At 41.2% G+C, this 20507-nt stretch overlaps 1 protein-coding gene across 1 annotated transcript; it reads left to right on the top strand.

Moving 5' to 3' along the window:
* The first annotated feature begins 717 nt into the window (after positions 1–717).
* On the top strand, positions 718–19295 carry LOC311027278 (dihydropyrimidinase-related protein 5-like). The gene is made up of 14 exons (XM_084031221.1): positions 718–837; positions 8310–8424; positions 9189–9338; positions 14213–14371; positions 15165–15344; positions 15526–15594; positions 16051–16095; positions 16189–16264; positions 16382–16538; positions 16658–16799; positions 16998–17140; positions 17260–17467; positions 18150–18330; positions 18416–19295. The coding sequence occupies exons 2-14, from the start codon at positions 8314–8316 to the stop codon at positions 18499–18501; spliced, it is 1707 nt and encodes a 568-aa protein (XP_083887347.1). The 5' UTR covers positions 718–837; positions 8310–8313; the 3' UTR covers positions 18502–19295.
* Positions 19296–20507: the final 1212 nt, after the last annotated feature.

Genomic DNA, 20507 nt, shown 5'->3' on the forward strand with positions numbered 1-20507 from the left:
GTGATGCGCAGCATTCAAGTGCTCTTGGTCAGAAATTATATCACACAATGGCTTAAAGTCCCAGTGAAACGTAGATCAGGGCTAATTTAGCTTCTATCTGTACTGTGATCATTCCCCAGTGAAATGGAGTATTTGAGTGCTGCACAATTAAAAGAGGGATTTAAATCAAATCCTTTGCATTTGATTGGACCACTAAATAGTGGGCAGGCTTTGAATGTAGCGTGATACGAAGCTACTGTGGCTCCACACCCTTATCGTTAAAAAAATGCAGTTCCAGCTGCAGATGGATGGTAGATATTATTATCGCCATTATTGGTTGGTACTTGCTTATCTAAGCACACATTTTACATTGTCAATATTTTATACAGCGTTGATGGACAGTACTTTCAGCAACCTGGCTTGAAATTGAGTTTCAGAATTTAAAATGTATCCTATCAAACTGATATATACTCTTCCAGAGACTGTGTGTGTGTGTATATATACACACACACACAGTCTATATATATACATATATATATATGTGTGTATATATATGTATATATATATATTGTTAACCGCAATATTTTCGGCAGCATGTGCAGCCATCATGAGTCTCTGGAGGCAGGAGACACGCCCCTGTGTCTCAAAGAGAGGAGACCCCTCAGCCAGACACGACTCTTCTCCTATTGGTCCGTTTTCCCGTTGCTCAGAGTTGAGAGCCTCCTGATTGGCTGCTGCCGGAATGTCGGCATTAAAGCAGCTGCGGCTCGCGCTGTGACAGCTGTCCTTGCGCACTCGGCTGGTGCTGGGCAACGGTGAGAAGCTGCTACCGAGGAGGAAGAATCAGGAAGACAAAGGGTAAGAAGTCCAATAATAACGTGAAAGATTAAGATGGCAGGGCTTATTTCCTGAAATCTAGTCGTGGTTCACAAGAATGGAGGGAATTAATCATCAACATTTTTATTTAGACTGTTAAAATCATGTATTACGTCTAGTGTAATATTCATAACCGTTATTGCTTGATAACAAGATCTTTTTTTGGGTATATCATTTTGAAATTTTAGTCCCCCAAATGATTTCTCAGCCTGCATCTGAATGGACATTCATTAATGCGAAGCTTTTTTATTTAGTGAATTACATTTTTGAATGAAATTGTGTGAATTTCACGTGACGCTAAAATCCAAGGAAAAATGGGTGAGGATTGGTCATATGTAAGCTAGCATCGTGTTCTTTTTTCGGCGACGGAATATGGGCGAAGTGTGTGCGTGCCATCAGTGCAATACGGCTGCGTTACGTGCGTGTGTGTGTGTGTGTGTGTGTGTGTGTGTGTGTGTGTGTGTGTGTGTGTGTGTGTGTGTGTGTGTGTGTGTGTGTGTGTGTGTGTGTTACGCGTATGTGTTGGATGTTATGTAAGTCTGATATTAATTTTATTCTCTGTTTTACCAATTAAATTGAGTTGAGCAGTGATGATGATTATGAGGAGGAGGATCAGTCATCATGCATACAAACGAGCCCGCTGGTGTGTGTGTGTGTGTGTGTGTGTGTGTGTGTGTGTGTGTGTGTGTGTGTGTGAGAGAGAGAGAGAGAGAGAGAGAGAGAGATGAAGAACATAATGTGAACTATAGTGATTTGATCTTTTATTTTACCTTCTCCTTTGTATGGACGAGTGTTTTTTGTTGCATGCAGACCTGCTCAGGTTTTATGGGAAAGGGTGTATTGAGGCCTTGCTATCATGTGGTTTAAGGATCCTCAACGGTGCTTTAGGGGGTCTTAAGTGGGTCCTCAGTGCAGCACAATGAATTGAATATATTGAACAGCATCCTAATTGCATGACGTAACCTGTTTGCACACACACGCGGTGGTCCACCGTGGTTGCATCCACATTATAGGTAGTCTGCAAATGTTAAAATAATAATGGATCACAAATTTGCAGCAATATTACAAGACAAATTAAATCCTCACAATTTATCCATATGATTGCTTGGGTAAATGAGCAGCAGCTTGATCCAGAGTTCTTCCCTTCGGTTTCCTCCCACAGTCCAAAGACATGCAGTTCAGCCGACCGTCGCTATGACTGTAAATTGTCAGTAGGTGGGAGTCTAGTGTGAGAATGCAGCGTCATTGTAAGCTGCAACCATGCAAATAAGAGGAGATCAGGAGATTTCTTATCATATCATTATCATTGTTAAATCAAGTAACTGTTGTAGAAATATTACAATATCGTTTACGCAAATGGTGGAATTGGATCCTTTACTGAAGTAAATCTCAAAAAATATTTAATTACAAGTAAAATTCCCTTATTCAACTTAATTCAATGTGCAAAAGTATTAGCAGCAAAATATACTATCAAAAATATTACTCGTTATGCTGAGTGGCTTGATTCTATGTGTTATGTTATTATGGAGTATTGAATTATTATTCTGTTTTTATCATTAATTCATACACAAGTAACTATAGTAACCAAAAATGTCAAATAAATGTAGTGGAGTGAAACGTATGACATTTCCCTCAAAACAAATATGTTGTACATGCAGTTTAACCTCTGGGCTCATGTAAAATCCAAAGGGATCGTCCTCTGAGGAGCATGAATGTGCTTATAATAATGATGCAGCTACTACTAATGATAATGAGGATGTGTTTGCCCTGAAGTTGATATTTGGCTTGATTGTGGCACAGGAGGAAAGGTCAAAAGTCAGACAGAAGTTCTCCTTTGACAACTTCTTCAGCATACCGAGCAGATGGATTAATAAAATAATGACAGACCTGACTGTCTTTCACAAAATGTAAAATTACTACATGATAAAAGAGTAGAGAGAGAGAGAGAGAGAGAGCGCCCTAATCCTCTGAGTGATGGCCTAGTTAGTTATGGCAGCACTGCTGTTATTGTCTGTTTATCTGTGTGCGTGATTTACTAATGGCTTATTCATCCATGTACCTCCAGTAGCTCCCACAACTCTTTAACCCCCATCCACCGTGTGTGTGTGTGTGTGTGTGTGTGTGTGTGTGTGTGTGTGTGTGTGTGTGTGTGTGTGTGTGTGTGTGTGTGTGTGTGTGTGTGTGTGTGTGTGTGTGTGTGTGTATGTGTGCACGCCCGCACGCATGTGTGCATGTGTTTGATATCTATTCTTATCTCCGTTTGGTTGTGAAGTAAAAGGTGGTCTGATGTTTTAAATAGCTCTGCACACACACTTATTAGTGGCTCACACATGCAAGGTAACACAAACACGCTGAACACCGTCCCGCCCCGCGGCCATTACTCTCCAGATCAAGCAGGAGTCAGCAGCTGTCTACTCCTTTCTTCTCACTACTACATGCATCGACACACACACACACACACACACACACACACACACACACACACACACACACACACACACACACACATACACACACAGACACACACTACACTTGTAGCCTGCGCTTGCTCAGAAACAGACATCTGAGGATGTCAGCAGCTACTGTGTCACATCACTGTTTCTAAACATAAAAATAGATTTGACTTTTCTTCGTCACAAGATGGAGGTTTTAATTTTTTCTTCTTGCTTTTCATTGAGTTTCTGACTCCAAACAAGCTTATGATAAATTTGATTGTTTTAGTTTAGTTTTTAGATGAATTTATATAGTTCAAGGTGTGTTTGTCTCTCTTGGTTTCTGCAAAATTTTAGATTTGACTACTTTTGGGAAATAAGGATTTTTAAAAAAGCATTCATTTGAATATGAGAATGGAAGTTTTCTTAAATGATATTAAAACAAACACATATTTTGAGCTCCAATTATCCGCCTTGGCTAATAAATGGTAAGCTCAGGATCTCTTTTCTTGTGTAATATTGTTCACGATGCAGAAGCAGTTTATAGCTGAAAGACCAGCATGCAGGTTTTTCCATAAGAATCTTTGACCATGCTGTTATATTAAGAAATCAAATGTATTTCATCTTGAAGTATTTCTATTGTACATGTAAGTAGTTGTACCTTTATTGTATTCTTTGATTGTACTGTCAAGCACTTTGAATTGTCTTTGTGTATGAAAGGTGCAAATAAAGTTGCCTTTTAAAAAACATGTGACATTGTGACTTTGGTAGTCTGGATTAAATATGGCCGCTGCTCCTCATTCATTATTAATTAACACCGCCATTAAAATGTGTGTGTGTGTGTGTGTGTGTGTGTGTGTGTGTGTGTGTGTGTGCTGAAGCAGCTGGTCACAGTAGTGAGTGAGAAATGCTGCCTGGTGTGTCGCTGTGTGTGTGTGTGTGTGTGTGTGTGTGTGTGTGTGTGTGTGTGTGTGTGTGTGTGTGTGTGTGTGTGTGTGTGTGTGTGTGGGTGTGTGTGTGTGTGTGAGTGTGTGGCTGTCTATCTCTCTCTCTCTGGTTGTCATACCTGCTGTGACACAGGGAAAACTGAAAGCACACACACACACACACACACACACACACACACACACACACACACTGTAGACCTGCACTGATGAAGCCTAAAGGCCTTAGCACACTGAGTCAGCTTTTTTTGGCATGCGATTTTTTTTTTTATTCTTATCTGTCATCAGATAAAATTGATTACGCCTTGCACAATGAGTCCGGGTTTTTTTTTTTTAATGTATATCTATTTGTTAATAAAATAAACAGTCATCCAGCAGTGAGGACTTTTTTGTCTTCCTCTCACTTCTTCAAAGAAGAAAAAGAAAATACCGTCCATCCAATCCGGAGGGGGCATCAGGAACAAGGAGAGTTTCAGAGATGGAACGATTCTGAATCAACAGTGTAAAACGGGCTCTTGAGACACATCACGCCACATTTCAACACATCACATGCCTCGTGACCAGGTGTCACCTTATGTCCTGTATCGTCTCCTCCTTCATGTCACGTCATGTCGCATCACGTCATGTCGCATCATATCGTGTCGCATCATTTTATGTTGCCCCACTTCTTCGGTAGAATCCCAAAAACATCATGGAGGCAGAACTATACTTTCACTGATTTGTCGGTCCCTACAGGGTCTCTACAGGACCATGGTTGCTCCCGTCCTTTGAGCTGCTGGTGGACTTATTGTGTGTGTGTGTATTAAAGGTGTCACTGTCCAGAATGTCAATTACATAAGTTTACTTAATTTCTTTTGGCTTACAGTCCTTAGAGACACACAAAGCTGCTATTGTCTGTGAGGCCTGTTTAGTCAGCGTTCTCACTCCCACACACGCAGTCAGACTGCTGTGTGGGTTTGAGCTGACAACCGCTGCTTCAGCCTTTAAATATCAGTAATATTGTCATTTCATGGACACATCACTCTGTCAACTTCACTGTTTCATTTTCTACCGACTTCTTTTCCCTCGTTGCCTTAATTCTGCTCAGAACAGAAATCTTTGCTCTAATGAAAAATGACAAAAGTATGACATATAGGCATGAATAATCAGGTTTTAATGCAAATTAAACAAAGCACTGACTTGAATAAAATTGGCACTTTGGCAGACTATATTTATGGTGCGAGAGAGTAGAATTTAATATAAGAAGCTGAAAAGCCAGCAGAATTGGCCAGACCATTGATTTGGCACAGGGCTGCTAGAACTGTAATGGTATGTTTTCAGTATGCTGTTATTTCCTGTTGGATTTTTCTGTACAAGTTTTAGTGGTCTATAGCTGCAACAGTATCACCGAATCGTACGCATGAGTCACTTGAAAAAGCCTTCTAGTTCACTGTCACGGTAGAGAAGTGAAAATTAGTATTTAAACAATTCCGGATATTAAATTTCATTCATGCAGGGGGACCACATGATTCACGATCATCTTATGTTATTTGATTAATTCCAGTATGTTTTAGTGACATTTTCATAGTTTTCAATGCATTTTGATGATTTTCAGAAGATGCCTGTATTTTTGGTCTTTTCTACTAATTTCACTGTGGCTACATCAATAGTCCATGGGTCAAACAGGGTTGACCTTTCATTTGAAACGCTTACAAAGTCCATCTCATTGTGTTGAAGCGCTTTAAATGGCAAATCAGTCTGTGTTTTAGTATGCTTCACCATACTATTACAAGCAATTGTGTGTGCGTGTGTGTGTGTGTGTGTGTGTGTGTGTGTGTGTCGAGGCTTTTCTTCTGAAAGCGCTCCAGTTCCCATCTCCTGGGAAACCAATCTTTTATTCTGGCTGCCAAGCCTTTAGGGCACTGCTTTCCATACTGCACAACAACCCCCCCATCACCACCACCATGTTTACCACGATCACTTCATCTTTCTAATCATCCTCTTCTCTTCCTATTTCAGCAGACTCTTCTCTTTCTGTGGCCATCCTTATTACTCTTGCCCCTCTCTCGCTCTCTCTTTTTTTTTTTTAAATCCTTCAATTTTCTCTGAGATCGTCTGGAATCCAACCTTGTACGAAGTGATTCCCGTTTAGTACTGAAGCAATCGGCTTATGGTGTGCCTTAGAACAATGTCTGATACTACCAATATGTTCTCATAAATAACTGCTCTTATCCCTGTGATATTGAGTCTGACCCACATCTCTGTGTCTAGAGAAATGAATATTGTCAGCACTGAGCTTACTATCATGAAGAGTTAGGATGGAGCACTGAAAGACCCTTGATGCATTAAGCATTCATGGAAGATTATGGTACGTTTCCATTACTTCAATATGGAAAACCCAAAACCTAATGTGTTCCTTTAAGTGAGAATTTCTTCTCAATGTTTCCTCCTTTTTGGACCCATTCCATTTCAAGTGGTTAGAGAGTTTCTCTCCTGGTTATTCTGTTCAATGCTCGTTCTCTCCCCCTCCTCACTCTCCTCACTCTCACTCTCTCTTCTCCATCTCTTTGAGTTTGATTCTGTGTGACTGCGAGGCCATTGTGTCCCGCCATCAAACACATTGCATACGGTCACCCATGCAGAATACACACTTCCACACAGAGGGATGTTTGTAGACGAAACTCTCATTAGATTTGCGTTTGCTGCTTTTTTTCTTCTTCCAATACTCATCTGAAAGTGCCACATATATGAGACTAATAGTTCTTAATGTGCCATGCACACTATACTCTAAAATAATATATGTAAAAACCAAATCATTCCAAATTTGGAGTTGAAGCGTATTCAGCCACATACAGTCTTTACCTTGCAAGTCAAATGTCCTTACATCATTACATCAAGGAGCTTTGAGCTAAACCACAAGACTCAGCTTTACTATTTTAATTATAAAATGTGTAAACCTTGATTCTGCAGTGAAAAGGGATCTATGAAGATTCCCCAAAGCAGTGAGACATGAGCTTTAATGTGTCCTGAAATTACCATTGCCAGAAGTAATCGCTATCTTTTGTAAAGGAGGGGGGAGGGGCAAGAACACAAATACCACCAGGAATTAAATCTGGAAACATGCTCTTTGCATATAACACAGTAGAAATGCCTGAAATTAGGTTAATTAGCCAAATGCACTGTAGGAGCAAGAAAAAAATCACCCTTCTTTTCACTATCAATACATAAAGTGTCAGAAAATAGTGAAAAACCTCAATTTAAATGACTTAAATGACTAATCATGTTATTAATTAGTTATATTTTTGCCAATATCATATAATGGACAGTCATCCATTCTAACATTTCTAACCTGTCCATTAAAAACACGTTATATTTGATTGTCAACAGTCTTTACTGGGGAAAAAGCTAAACTGTAGCTGGTAAGAGTTGTGGGTTAGTCAATAAATAAGCAGGAACTGTATATATTTAAGAAGCTTCTACTTGCCATCTGCCAGTGCAGAACTCTGAGAATCTGTTATATTCCTGCAGATACTGTAATGGATTTAATAAATTATAGATCCTCTGCTCGACTCTTAATATTTCATAGACCAAGCTGACTCACTCAAAGCTTGGAGGAAGTTTTCAGTCGCCAGAGAAAGAATGTGTGTCATAAACAATAACTCATCAGAAAATACAAGATCAGGCGTTAAAGATGATTGTCCCCTTATGCAATTAGACAGCTGCCATTTTTATTGAGGGAAAACCTTTTTTAATAATATCTGCAACAAAGCCAAAATGAGACTTGGTACTTGCTTATAACACACCACTCAGCATGGTGTTTTACCTTTTTGCTTTAGTTCTTGCTGGCTATTTGGTTAACCTCTGAAACATTATTGATATAACAAAAACATGTCACTTACTAGCTTTTTCGGGCTTTGAAGACCTTTTTTTTTTACTATAAGGAACTGTTACCTGGTTATGAAACATATCAAATAAATAATAGTGCCTCTTTATGACCTATATAAGCAAAAGAGACCATCAGCGAAAATATTTCTATGTAGTTATATATTTGTAATGTGAAGTTGATGTTAAATGCATTTTTATTTTGTTCCTCTGGTAGGACTATGGCTGCCAACATGGGGTCTATGCGTATCCTCATCAAAGGAGGGAAGGTGGTCAACGACGACTTCACCCAGGAAGCAGATGTCTACATCGAGAACGGCATCATTCAGCAGGTAGACCACGCCTTCACTTTTACTGAAGTCCACACGTTAAAATGTATCGCTACATCCTTTATTCGTCTTTACAGAGTTCTGTCTTTCACACTTTGACCCACACACTCTGTCCAGTGTATCCCCGGCTGTAACTGGTGACTCACTTCCCAATAATACAGTTTGAAGAGGATGAACTCTTGACGATAGTGAACGCTATCATAAGCTCACACAGTGTCGTGGGAATAAGCGTCGGTCCGTGTGTAGAGGATGCATTTGACACTTTGAAACCGAGAAAGCTCAACTTCTATTTTTAAAAACTCCACTGACATAGCAGCACATGAGCTTCATCATACACTTTGATGATGCTTCCTATAACCTGGAAACAAGTTAAGCATTTATGCACTCATCTAGAGTGCATCTCGTTATAATAGTAATAATAATAATATCCGAGGTAAAGGCTAAGAACGCTGCAGTACAAAGGAGAGTGCCGTTTCTCTTCCATCTTCTTTATACACTCACTCAGTTACAAAGTACTGTAGGTGTTCTGGCTTAGCAGTGAACATTTACTATTGATGAGCAATATTAGAGTTGAATTTAGAAAGGTGGTGAATAAGGTCGGTGTGATCACCTGATACAAGGCCATGCTAGCAGCTTTGAACCATAGGGTGGCTGCTACCATGATGTTTCATAGGCACTACATATACAGTGGCTCACGTGCATGTGATGGGATGCAGAATGCATTTAAATATATCGTATAACGTGTGTATGCATGTTCTCTGTGGCAGGTTGGAAAGGAACTGATGATTCCAGGCGGGGCTAAGGTGATCGATGCTTCTGGAAAGCTGGTGTTGCCCGGTGGAATAGACACTAGCGTGCATCTGCAGCAAAGTTTCATGAACGCCAGCATTCAGGACGACTTCTACAGTGGAACCAAGGTACACACACACACACACACACACACACACACACACACACCGGACTGTGTAAAGACGAGGCTCTTCAGCATGCCTGTGATTAACAACTTCAGAAACCAGAGACAGCTGTCATACTTTCCCTCTCTCTCTCTCTCTTACTCTCAGTATGGTCTCATGCAGATCTTCGCGCTGTATTCAGCTCCATCCGTTCATCATGACTAACCACCACATGTGTTGTCACCATGGTCTTATAGGAGGCAAACCCAGACAGCTGTCACAAGTTCTGGTTGAACGACTGTTTTACACACACAGCTGTTCAGCCTTGAATTTGCTATCGTTTGGGTTTATTAGTTAATTTCCTCAGCATGTTTTCCACTGAGACTCAGCAGAGCAGAGATGATGATTTTATAATTAGGAGACTTAAGAATTCAAAAGAGGGAGAGGAACTGTTGCCTGTAGCTTTATGTACTGGAGGATGTTGTGTGTCTCATTTTGTTGTTTATCACTGGAGGGTTTAAGTCAAGTCAACTGGGTTTTACGAAGGTGTGGCTGTGCATAAATCTGGGAGCAAAGCTCCACCACGCTGACAGAAGGCCATGTTGTATATTTATTATCTATTAACTCAGAATGAATGGTAATTAGCTACGGCTGACTATTATGCCAGTGGCAGTTCACTGTAATCATTAAAAGCATTTGAATGTTGATGAGCTTTGGGTTGTAATGGTGAAACATAACGGACGCCACAAAGAAGATGAAATAAAGTGTCTTACCATCTTACCATATCTTACCGTGTTTCTGCATAATAGCCTATGACATCAACTCGGTAAGTTGTTGTAACAAATTGTTTGTGTGAATTTTCCCAGTCCGGACTTTATTTTTGCCAATTATTCTGACACAGCATGCAGAATAAGAATTTCAGGTGTGGTAAAGTGTCGCACTTTTTTCACAACTGCACAATTTTTTGAAAAAGCAAATTGTTCAGCCCTGCAGTGCGGCGTAATTAACATCAGACTAGACTTTGTGGTGAACGATGATCACCTGCGAGGCTGTTACATCGTGAATCTCAGTGAAACGAGGTCCGAGTCTGATGAAATGGAAGTGGGGTGAGAGGAATTTGGGGGGATTGAATCGTCTCTATGCCAGCTTTATTCCAGCAACCCCCCCATTGGCCCAACCCCTACCCACTGACCCGGCTACCATGGCAACTATCCCTGCTCATAGTGTGGAAATCAGACAGAGGAAATGTGTGTGTGTGTGTGTGTGTGTGTACATGCATGAACGTGGTGGTATTATGTGGTCTCTATGGTGACTGCGTTGCTGCAGCAACGTCTGCAATAGTGATGAACCCCGAATCTATTTCTCTTCTAAAACTATGCATCCACCTCCCTCCCTCCCTCCCTCCCTCCCATCGTTTTGTAACAGTGTGCTCCGTCTCACGCTTCCCTTCCTTCTCTCTAGCCTCCCCCCCAATGCTTCACCCCCCTCTGTCTCCCCCCTACTCCCCTCCGGTGAAGTCTCACGCTGACCTGCAGGAGGTGGGTTTATATAACACGGTGGACTGGTGGTAGCACTGCAGTGTAGAGACCTGTTATATTTGTGCATCTTATATTGAGGTTTTCTGTGCCGGTACAGACACACCAACAAAGGAGTTCCTCAAATAGATGTTCTATTCAGAATAAAGGTACAATAAAGTGTTGTGCACGCTGAAAGAAAGTCATGAAAATGCTAATTAGCATCTAAAAACTTTCCATTTCTAACATAATGTAGGCATATCTTAAGCCAGTATTTGCCCTGTGTTTAAGTAAAGAGACCTTGCAGTTGCCAGAGTTTGTTAGAGTATTTTTAAGTTTTCTTTTCTTTAGTAATCAAGCTAAAACAGTGTCTTGTGTTTCAATGGTACGTTACTACATAAGGATGTAGATATTGGATAAGGATATTGATGATAAATGGATTTCATCAATATGATATTTTACATAAAGGAAAAATGTTCAGCTAAAATGGCAGAAAAGCACTGCATCCCTCCCAGCATGCACCGCAGAGATCACTTTAATGTCTCTGCAGGCAGGAGAGGCAGAGTGAGGTGAGGTGAGGAGGAGGAGGAGGAGGAGGAGGAGGAGGAGGAGGAGGAGGAGGAGGAGGTGGGGATGAAAGAAGGTGTTCTGCTGTAATGTGAAGTATGGGACGGGCTGATAGAGGCTGATCAGAGAGCTGTAACAGTAATCTGTCTGACAGTGATAGCCTCTTCCAGAGTCCAGCATTCAAAGATCCTCTCATCCTCTCAGATCAGCCATGTCTCACCCACACTCACATCTCTCCCCCACTCGGTCTGTTTTACTTTCTTCTAAGGGGATTATCTTCACAGTAGGGGTCGGGGGTCTTTAATTGAGTGTGGGATTCAAAATAAAAAACTGTTTGGGGGTTTTGGTGTCACCGATCCACTTTAGTTGTACTGTCAAAGGGGGGAGTACATATGTCGGGTTTACTGTGGCTTGAAACATGATATATGATATATGATACAGTGTTTGTATCTTGATAAAGATATCTTGAAAAGCCAGCCAGCAATAGACCCCCGACCCCTACTGTGAAGTACATCATTTCATCATTACAATGCTTTATTATACATAGAGTGTCTGTGTGTGTGCTTATGTGTGGGAACAGTATCTTTGTTGTACATACAACAGTTAACGGATAAATAAGATGCTCTACAGATAAGCCATGTCCATGTAGATAATAAGTAAATGTATATGAATGTTTGACACTATCACACCACATGTCATTTATACATTACAATGATACCGAATGTAAACAAAGCATGGCAAACACTCAAACAAAAAACTACTGTCCACAGCTAATCTTGGTTATAATAACCAACGATGTAATAATCAGTAAGCTTATGGAGGCTATACACCTTATATGCAGTTGATTCAGGTTTATTACAGGATTTATATCTCCCACCTATCCTGTGAAACGCATTTGCCCAATGTATAGAAATGTGTGTGTTTCGATAAATCTGTGTTTCTGACAGCTGAGCTATCACTGCAGCTCCAAAGTAATACGTGAAAATTATGTTAACATTCATCACAACATGTAGTTAGTAAAGCAAAAGTCAAGGTGTCTTGTGGAATCTGATATATATGATAATATTTGAGGTTAGTTGGTCAGATTTGGTTATTTTTGGAAAATGATGGAAAAGCATCTCGACTGAAAGCAAAAATAGAATTCTGTTGGTTCAAACAAAACTCATCAGTTCACAAGCCTGCATGTGAAATGTCTAAAAACTGCATGAGAGACATCTCGTCGGTGTTGGTTTCTACACGGCTCTGCATGCATTCTGCACAGCAACACCCGTTACAAACAGTTTCATCAGAGCAATGCTGACCTGTTATGTATTTCTAACTGCAGGCACCGGTGATTTGCGTGTGTTAGATCTCTGTAGCAGATCTGTAATGTAGAACGTTCTAAATGCGGACGCTTGCTTGGTGACTGTAGGTAAAGATGCAGCCTAAAAAGATGCAGCCTAAAAAGAGCAAACGGGATAGAACTTTCCTCCCTTCAGCTCTTCTCTTCCGCTGCCTCTTTCTCGTTTTCTGAACTGGGAGTAAATCTTAATTAAGGCCGTGCAGACAGACAGTATAAATCCCACAATCCCCAGCTGTGTCGATGTCCCCTGATTTCTCTCTCTCACACACACACACACACACACACACACACAGACCGACAGTGATACATGACACTCTTAATGCACACACATATGCAGGAACCCTCGATGCTGACGCTGCAGATGATTCAGACTGGTTACTATGGCGATCGGAAACCAGATAGTTTGTTGGCTGTTGGAGTTGTCACTCAAAAGGAGATGACCCCGCCCCTGTCTGTGACACGTCTGTGGACTGACTCAGTGTGGTGGACTGACTCCTAAACCTGGGTTGATTATTTTTAATAAAACAGTAACATTTCCTTCAGGTTCTGCTGTAGAAATGAAATGAATGCTCAAATTTGGTTGGAAACACTCATTTGAATTTAATTGAAAAAAGGCTGCAGGGACCGGTCATGCTGCAAAAGAAACGTTCTCTCTGTTCATTTCCTATTTCATATATGAATATTGCCTGTTTTCTCATCACTCCTCAGTGCAATATCCCCGTTAAACTGTTAGAGGATATTGAATGGGTGATTGTCAGTGCAATTTTGGATGGAGAAAGGAGGAAGAGGAGGAGGGTGGGGACTTGCGACAGGCATGGCTGAGCAGTATCTGTTGTCATGGATACACAAAAGTGCATTTATCATTCAGACAGTCACTCCCTCGACTTCATCAGTCATTCCACCCTTTCTTTCATTCTTTTCTGTTATATTTTCTTCTGGCTATAAGACAGGAAAGACAGGGGAAAGTGGGAATGACATGCAGCAAAGGGCCGGACTTGAACCTTAATGGTACGTGGTCTACTCGATGAGGTACCAGGGTGCCCCCATGTCGTCTCTTACATAATAATTATCAGTGTGCTTGTTAGGTTTCATTTACAAGACACTGTTATACATTAAACATATAAATTGCACATTTGCTGTAACCCATATGCCATATATAGCACAAGAAAAGAAGAAGACAAGCTGTTTAGCTTGTCTTCTTCTTCTGACTTAAATGTTTTGTCGGTTTTGAACAGTCAGATCCGTCTTTGTGCATCATCTACATCAACAAAACAAGTAGATGTTGTGATGATGAGAAAACAGTCCATCAGGAAGTACTGTTGCTCATTGTCACCAGGACAACCCGTGTCTATGTGCTTTACAGTGCACTCATTGTTCTCACCTCTAAGCAGTCTCTCATTTCTCTTCCTCTGCTTCCGTCCTTTCCTTTCCATCCTTCCTGCCTCACCTCTCCTCACCCCCTCACCTCACCCAAGGCGGCTCTGATGGGTGGCACCACCATGGTGATGGCTCTGGTCCTGCCTGAACAACACTGCTCCCTGCTGGATGCCTACGAGAATTGTCGAGCTCTGGCCGACGCCAAGACGTGCTGCGACTACGCTCTGCATGTCGGGGTGACTTGGTGGGGACAAAAGGTAAGAGAGGGGGTCAACATGTAACAGGACCAGTGAACAGTGTCGAATCATCTTATATCTTTTATAGAAACAGATGTCTTTCCTCGATTTGGTCCTCGAGCTTTTATCATTGCTGAATGAATAATAAAGCAGCCAAATCATTTTCATTTGTGGGTGAAATGTGTAATGACCTAGATTTAACCCTTACACAAACTAGGTTAACACACATGCTCACTGGGCACATTAGGCAGATTCTATGAGTCAATGTGCCTCAGTCAGCCTTTGGCTGTAATATCTGTGCTGTATCATCTGCTTAAGTTGTGCACATGCCACATCTTATTATATATAGTCAAATGTTTAATACCAGAAATGTAGCTTCTAGATGAACTGATCAATTATTTGTTCGATCTAAATCCCAGAGCCCAAAATTCTGTTTTTGAATGTCTTGCTTACAATGATTTGATGATGATCTTTTATAATACGCTGCCAGTGTGTGTAGTTTCTAGTATAAATTGACTATTAACTCTTCGTTGAACACTTAATAATACTATCATACTTAAATAAGTACACATATAGTTTGTGTGAACTGCATTTTGGGTGAGTTCAATCATTTTTTTATGTGCAGAATGTCTCCCTGGGACTTCTGATATTCAAGCGTCATTCTGGCAGCAGCCCAGCCTCATTTCACGCCCCATATAACAAACACAGTTTGTAATTCCCTCCATGCCCACATTCACTGTCTCATACTCTTCACTGAGTGCCTTAATACTAATCTAGCTTCCCCCCTGACCCCTGACCTTTGTGCTGTGATCAGGTGCGTAGCGAGATGGAGACCCTGGTGAGAGAGCACGGAGTGAACTCTTTCCAGATGTTCATGGCCTACAAAGATATGATGATGCTGAGGGACTCGGAGCTCTACCAGACTCTGCAGACCTGTAAGGACATCGGGGCCATCGCTCGCGTCCATGCTGAGAACGGAGAGTTGGTGGCAGAGGTGCACGTCAAATAAATGTGTTTTTGTGTCTTTCATGAAAGGAAATCCATTGCTGAATATGAACTATGTTGTCCACTTAAGTAGCAATCATCTGTATGTGTGTGGGGTTTTCTTTTTCTAAATATTGACGAAACAATAACGTAATTAATTGCACAATGTTGAAGTGAGTATGTGTTTTTAGGGCACCAAAGAGGCTCTGGATTTGGGCATCAGTGGACCGGAAGGGATTGAGATTAGTCGACCGGAGGAGGTAAATTCACATGAAAGGTTATTTCTTATCACTCAGTTTTTTTCCATTTAGATATTGCCCTGTAAAGTTATTGAATAAAAAGCCGTTTTGTGTGTTTCATGTGATTTTCCCCGCCTTGTATCCTGAAAATATTGATGATAAAAAAACATACATGAAAGTGCATTAAGGTTATTTTTTTTAGTCACAATGAAAATAAGAAAGGGAGATGGCCTGATAATGACAAAACTTGTAGGGATGATGAGTTCAGGTGCTCAGTTTTAAGTCAGTGACAGGTTGGATGGAGATGCTACTATTGAAGGCTAACAAAATGCTCAACCAAAATTAATTTAAACGGTGTTAATATACAACTTTAGGTTACTAATTGTTCTAAAGTGATCACAGACGTATTGTAGTTGCTTTGGATAGAAGTTCATGATAAAGACCTAAAACTGAAGTTCTCTGTTTTATCGTCAATAGCTGGAGTCTGAGGCTACTCACAGAGCTGTCACCATCGCCAACAGGGTAAACAGACGCACAACCAACTTTTAATATACCCTCTTTGTTCATGTGTCTGCACATGACTTATTAAAACTATGAATTTGCTTATGACTGCAGGCTCACTGCCCGATCTACCTGGTGAATGTGTCCAGTATGTCTGCTGGAGACATTATCGCTGCAGCTAAGATGCAAGGTGACTTGAATTAAAAAAAAAAAAAACACTAGCATGAAGGTTTTGACAATGATGATGATATAAAGTAGAATAGACGATTCTTCTTGTAACAAACCGCCTTTTGTTTTTTCTCTGCAGGTAAGGTTGTCCACGCAGAGACCACAGTAGCTCACGCTGTGCTGAACGGGATGCAGTACTACCACCAAGAGTGGGCTCACGCCGCCGCCCACGTCATTGTCCCTCCTCTCCGTCTCGACCCCAACACACCCGGCTACCTCATGGGCCTGCTGGGCAAGTATGTGCTCAGTAGAGACACATTACTGTACACCTTATAGTACTGACTTCAAATACTTATCCATACATGTTAACGATTAGTGATCATTTAGATTGATGACATGCATATCCTGTTTCTAGTGACTCTCTGAGTGTTGTGGCGTCAGAGCACCGACCATTTGGCATCAAGCAGAGAGCTTTGGGCAAGGATGACTTCACAAAGATCCCTCATGGAGTGGCTGGAGTCCAGGACAGGATGAGTGTCATTTGGGAGAGGGGAGTGGTACGTATCACACACTCTCACACACACAGTTAGATAGTTAGTTAGTTTACAACATCACAACCAATTGCTTAAAACAAGCAGCCAAACCGACCACAAAATTCCAAAGAATCCTCTCATGGTAACTCACACATGAATTTCAAAACATCTTAGTTGTATGTTCCTGTCATTTACATGTTTTCAATACATTAATGCCTGCAGGTTACAGGGAAAATGGATGAGAATCGTTTTGTGGCAGTGACGAGCTCTAACGCTGCAAAGATCTACAACCTGTACCCGCGCAAGGGTCGTATCATCCCAGGGGCCGATGCAGATTTGGTGGTCTGGGACCCAGACGCAACAAGGTACGCAGTTCATAACATCAAGATGTGGCTCACAAACGCAGAGGACTTGTCATTGTCGCTTCTTGATTTAGAGCCGAGTGAACACATTAATGGTATTAATGGCTACCTTGTCTATGCAGGACGATCTCTGTGAGCACTCAGGTGCAGGGTGGAGACTTCAACCTGTACGAGGGGATGCGCTGCCACGGTGTTCCCATGGTCACCATCAGTCGAGGACGTTTGGTGTGCGAGAACGGCGTGTTCATGTGTGCCGAGGGTTCTGGAAAGTTCTACCCTCAGCGCACCTTCCCTGACTACCTCTACAAGAAGATGGTGCAGAGAGAGAAGGTGTGTTCCGCTATTCAAGCAGCTCTGACACCAGGACTCTTTGTTGTGTTAGCTGACAGCCAACCTGCTGCGAACACACCCATCACACTGTGCCCGACTGCACTGATTTGACAGTCAATATAAAGGAATTAACGCTCCTGTTTTGTCTACACTGACATTGTTTTTCTGCTGTTGCTGTCGGCCAAAACCTCCTGCACCCAGCCTCGGGTTAAAACTGCGAATGCTTTATACATTTGTATGTGTGTATGTGTGTTTATGTCACATATCCCAGAATTATAGATTTGTGTTATACCATGTTTTTATTCATAAAGAATGTATCAATATTTATGATCGTGAAATTAACATTTTTAAGGTACACACTGTAGTTTTCTTCTGTTCTGAGATGTAATCTCTGTTAGATAGTCATGTTTAAAGTGGGTATTTCAGAAAATAAATGCGCCACATTTGGGAATACAGACAGAACATCTTGGTTGGCTTAAACTGGTTAAACTTTAAACTTTTAAAAAATATTGTTTTTCAGTCAAAATCTTTAAAAGCCAAAAATTATGAGCTTTCATCTGCTCTTGATGGTGTTCCTTAAGATTAGAAATGTCAGGTCAGACAAGCATGTTGTCATCTCCATTTGTCATGATGGCAGTGTGATTAATAGGACACTTATCATTGTGTCAATTCTCTGTTTCAGACTCAGGCTTACAAAGGGGTTGACAGGGATCCCTACTCTGGTGATGTGGCCAAGGTGGCGAACATCATGAAGAAAGAGCTCGGTTTGGGCCCAATGGATGGAGAAGCAGAGGCAGGCAAAGGCTGTCCTCGAGCGCACCAGGGAGTCCGAGACCTCCACGAGTCCTCCTTTAGCCTCTCAGGTATGTTGAAATAGAGCGTTGAGGTTGTTTAGTAAAAATCTTCACAACTGTCATTTTGCTGATTTTTATCTTATGCTTTTCACAGGGTCTCAGGTCGATGACCACATCCCGAAGAGGTCCTCGGCCCGGATCCTGGCCCCTCCCGGCGGTCGCTCCAGTGGTATCTGGTAATTGGTGCTGCCGGAGCCTTCACCCGTCCGAGTCTCCATGTTTTGTATAATTCTGCGCAACCAGGAAAACTGCACTGATTTCTCAATCACAGGATATATGTCAAGAGAGGGAAATAAATTGAATTATGCGTCTGTGATTGGTGAAAACCTAACAACCGATGATCAGCCATCTGCCAAAGTGACTCTTACAAATCTAATTTGTGTCTTAATTGGAGTGACTGACCTGAATAATTATACAAGAGTGAAGGGCTATCTATGAATTTAAAAAATGTGTTGCCAAATTCAAGCTGATCATACTAACATTAAAAAGTCTGCTCATTACCACCCGGCCCGAATCCCACGAGGAAACGCAAACTAAACAAACTGTGAGAGATCAAAACCAGTACAGTTTTTGATGGTTTGAACTGAAGTGATGTCGACTGAATTATTGAAAAAAATTGTAGAACTGGATTCCGGAAAAATATATCTTATATACCCCTGTCACACACACACATACAGTAAAACTGTAGACACCATAGCTTTAGGCTCATAAGATGTGTGTGGATTCTGTTTGTGATTTAACACCCACTGTGTGCGGCTTCGCACTGCACCGTGGTTTTCTCTAACAGTGTTTTTAGTTCCGTTTGGGTGAACCGTGCTGTGTGGTGATGAAATCCAACTGCTTCGAAAACACTGTGTGATTTTTACCGCTACACTCTCTAAATAGTCAGACATGACCCTATACACCTTTACATTTCCACTGTCTGACTGAAACAACACCCACATTTCCAAGAAATATCCTGCCTCGCTGCATTGTAGAGAGAGTAAGAGTATGTGATCTAAAGATCACAGTGGGGATAACAAGAAGGGGAATCTTTCTGTTACTTTGCTGCTGATAATGCAGAACATAAGAGTACTTTGCATAATTTGCATCATAAAGTTGAATGCGGGACTTTCTCATTCACCGGAGAGATTGCTTACAGCTTTCCGAGTAAAAACAGGAGCTGCTGAAGACACCAGGGGCCATATTAATCAAAATGCGCATAAAACAAGCGTAAATCTGTGCGTGATAGATTGCCCATAAGCATTAGAAAGATTTAATCAAATTAACATAGTTTCTTTCCGCTCATTGTTTTGCATTTACAGCACACAGCTTCATGGTTTCGGTTCACTCACGCTGCTCTGTTTTCAGCAAAAAAAAGCTCTGATAAATAAATCCAGCACCAAATGTAAGAAATACGGATGTTAGCAACTAGCCGTAGAATGAAAATGGAACACGTAGCAGCTAAAGAAACTGGAGTTTGGCTGGTGGAGACCAAAACAGAGTTAGAAGCAGAGTGAATATTAGGTTTGTTGCAGAAAAATTTTGCAACTTTGAAAGAAAAAGCATTCGAGACAGTGAGGTTGCTAAATAAAGTTCAGCAAAACCAGAAGGCTTTATTTGGCACTTTCACACATGGCCATGCCATTTAAGAGCAGCTACATCAAACTCACCTGAAAATATCAGATAATCCTATGAATAACTGGGTTTCTGCCACTAGGGGCTTGTTTCCCAACCGTGAACATTAGTAGTTTTGAATGTTTATATGTCATCAAGCACAATAGGAATCTAATAAAATCAGATTGTCTGTGTTGGAAATGAGCGTTTGCGTACAAAATCGTCCATATGCATAGCTGACGCGAGAAAATTTGATTCTGTTGTTGAGTTCAAGTAGCATCTCTGGGACCATATTTTGAAAGTAAACCTTCTGTTTGTAGGAAAATTAAAAGGGATATATTGTTGTTAGAGCAGAGCGTTTCCACAGAGCAGGAAGATTGAGCTGCACATTCTGAAGAAAACCACTGATCCTCTCACCTCCTGATGATGTCTCATTCCTTCCTATCAGTATTATATTTATACACGATTGCATATTCTTGTCCGTGAACTGTATATTTAGTATGTTTGTTTGTTTGTTTTGTTTTGTTTTAGCTGAAAGATAAATGTGCCAATGTGAACCACCCTTGCAAACACTCACCCATGCATGAAGG

Source organism: Eutrigla gurnardus (assembly GCF_963514095.1).
Source record: "Eutrigla gurnardus genome assembly, chromosome: 16".
NCBI classification, from domain to species: domain Eukaryota; kingdom Metazoa; phylum Chordata; class Actinopteri; order Perciformes; family Triglidae; genus Eutrigla; species Eutrigla gurnardus.

What these genes read in the sequence shown, in the direction of transcription:
- LOC311027278 (XM_084031221.1), top strand. Translation starts at nt 8,314, where the DNA reads ATGGCTGCCAACATGGGGTCTATGCGTATCCTCATCAAAGGAGGGAAG. An exon ending in CTGTCACCATCGCCAACAGG is followed by an intron (nt 16,096 to 16,188) that starts GTAAACAGACGC and finishes TTATGACTGCAG; the next exon opens with GCTCACTGCCCGATCTACCT. An exon ending in AGATGGTGCAGAGAGAGAAG is followed by an intron (nt 17,468 to 18,149) that starts GTGTGTTCCGCT and finishes TCTCTGTTTCAG; the next exon opens with ACTCAGGCTTACAAAGGGGT.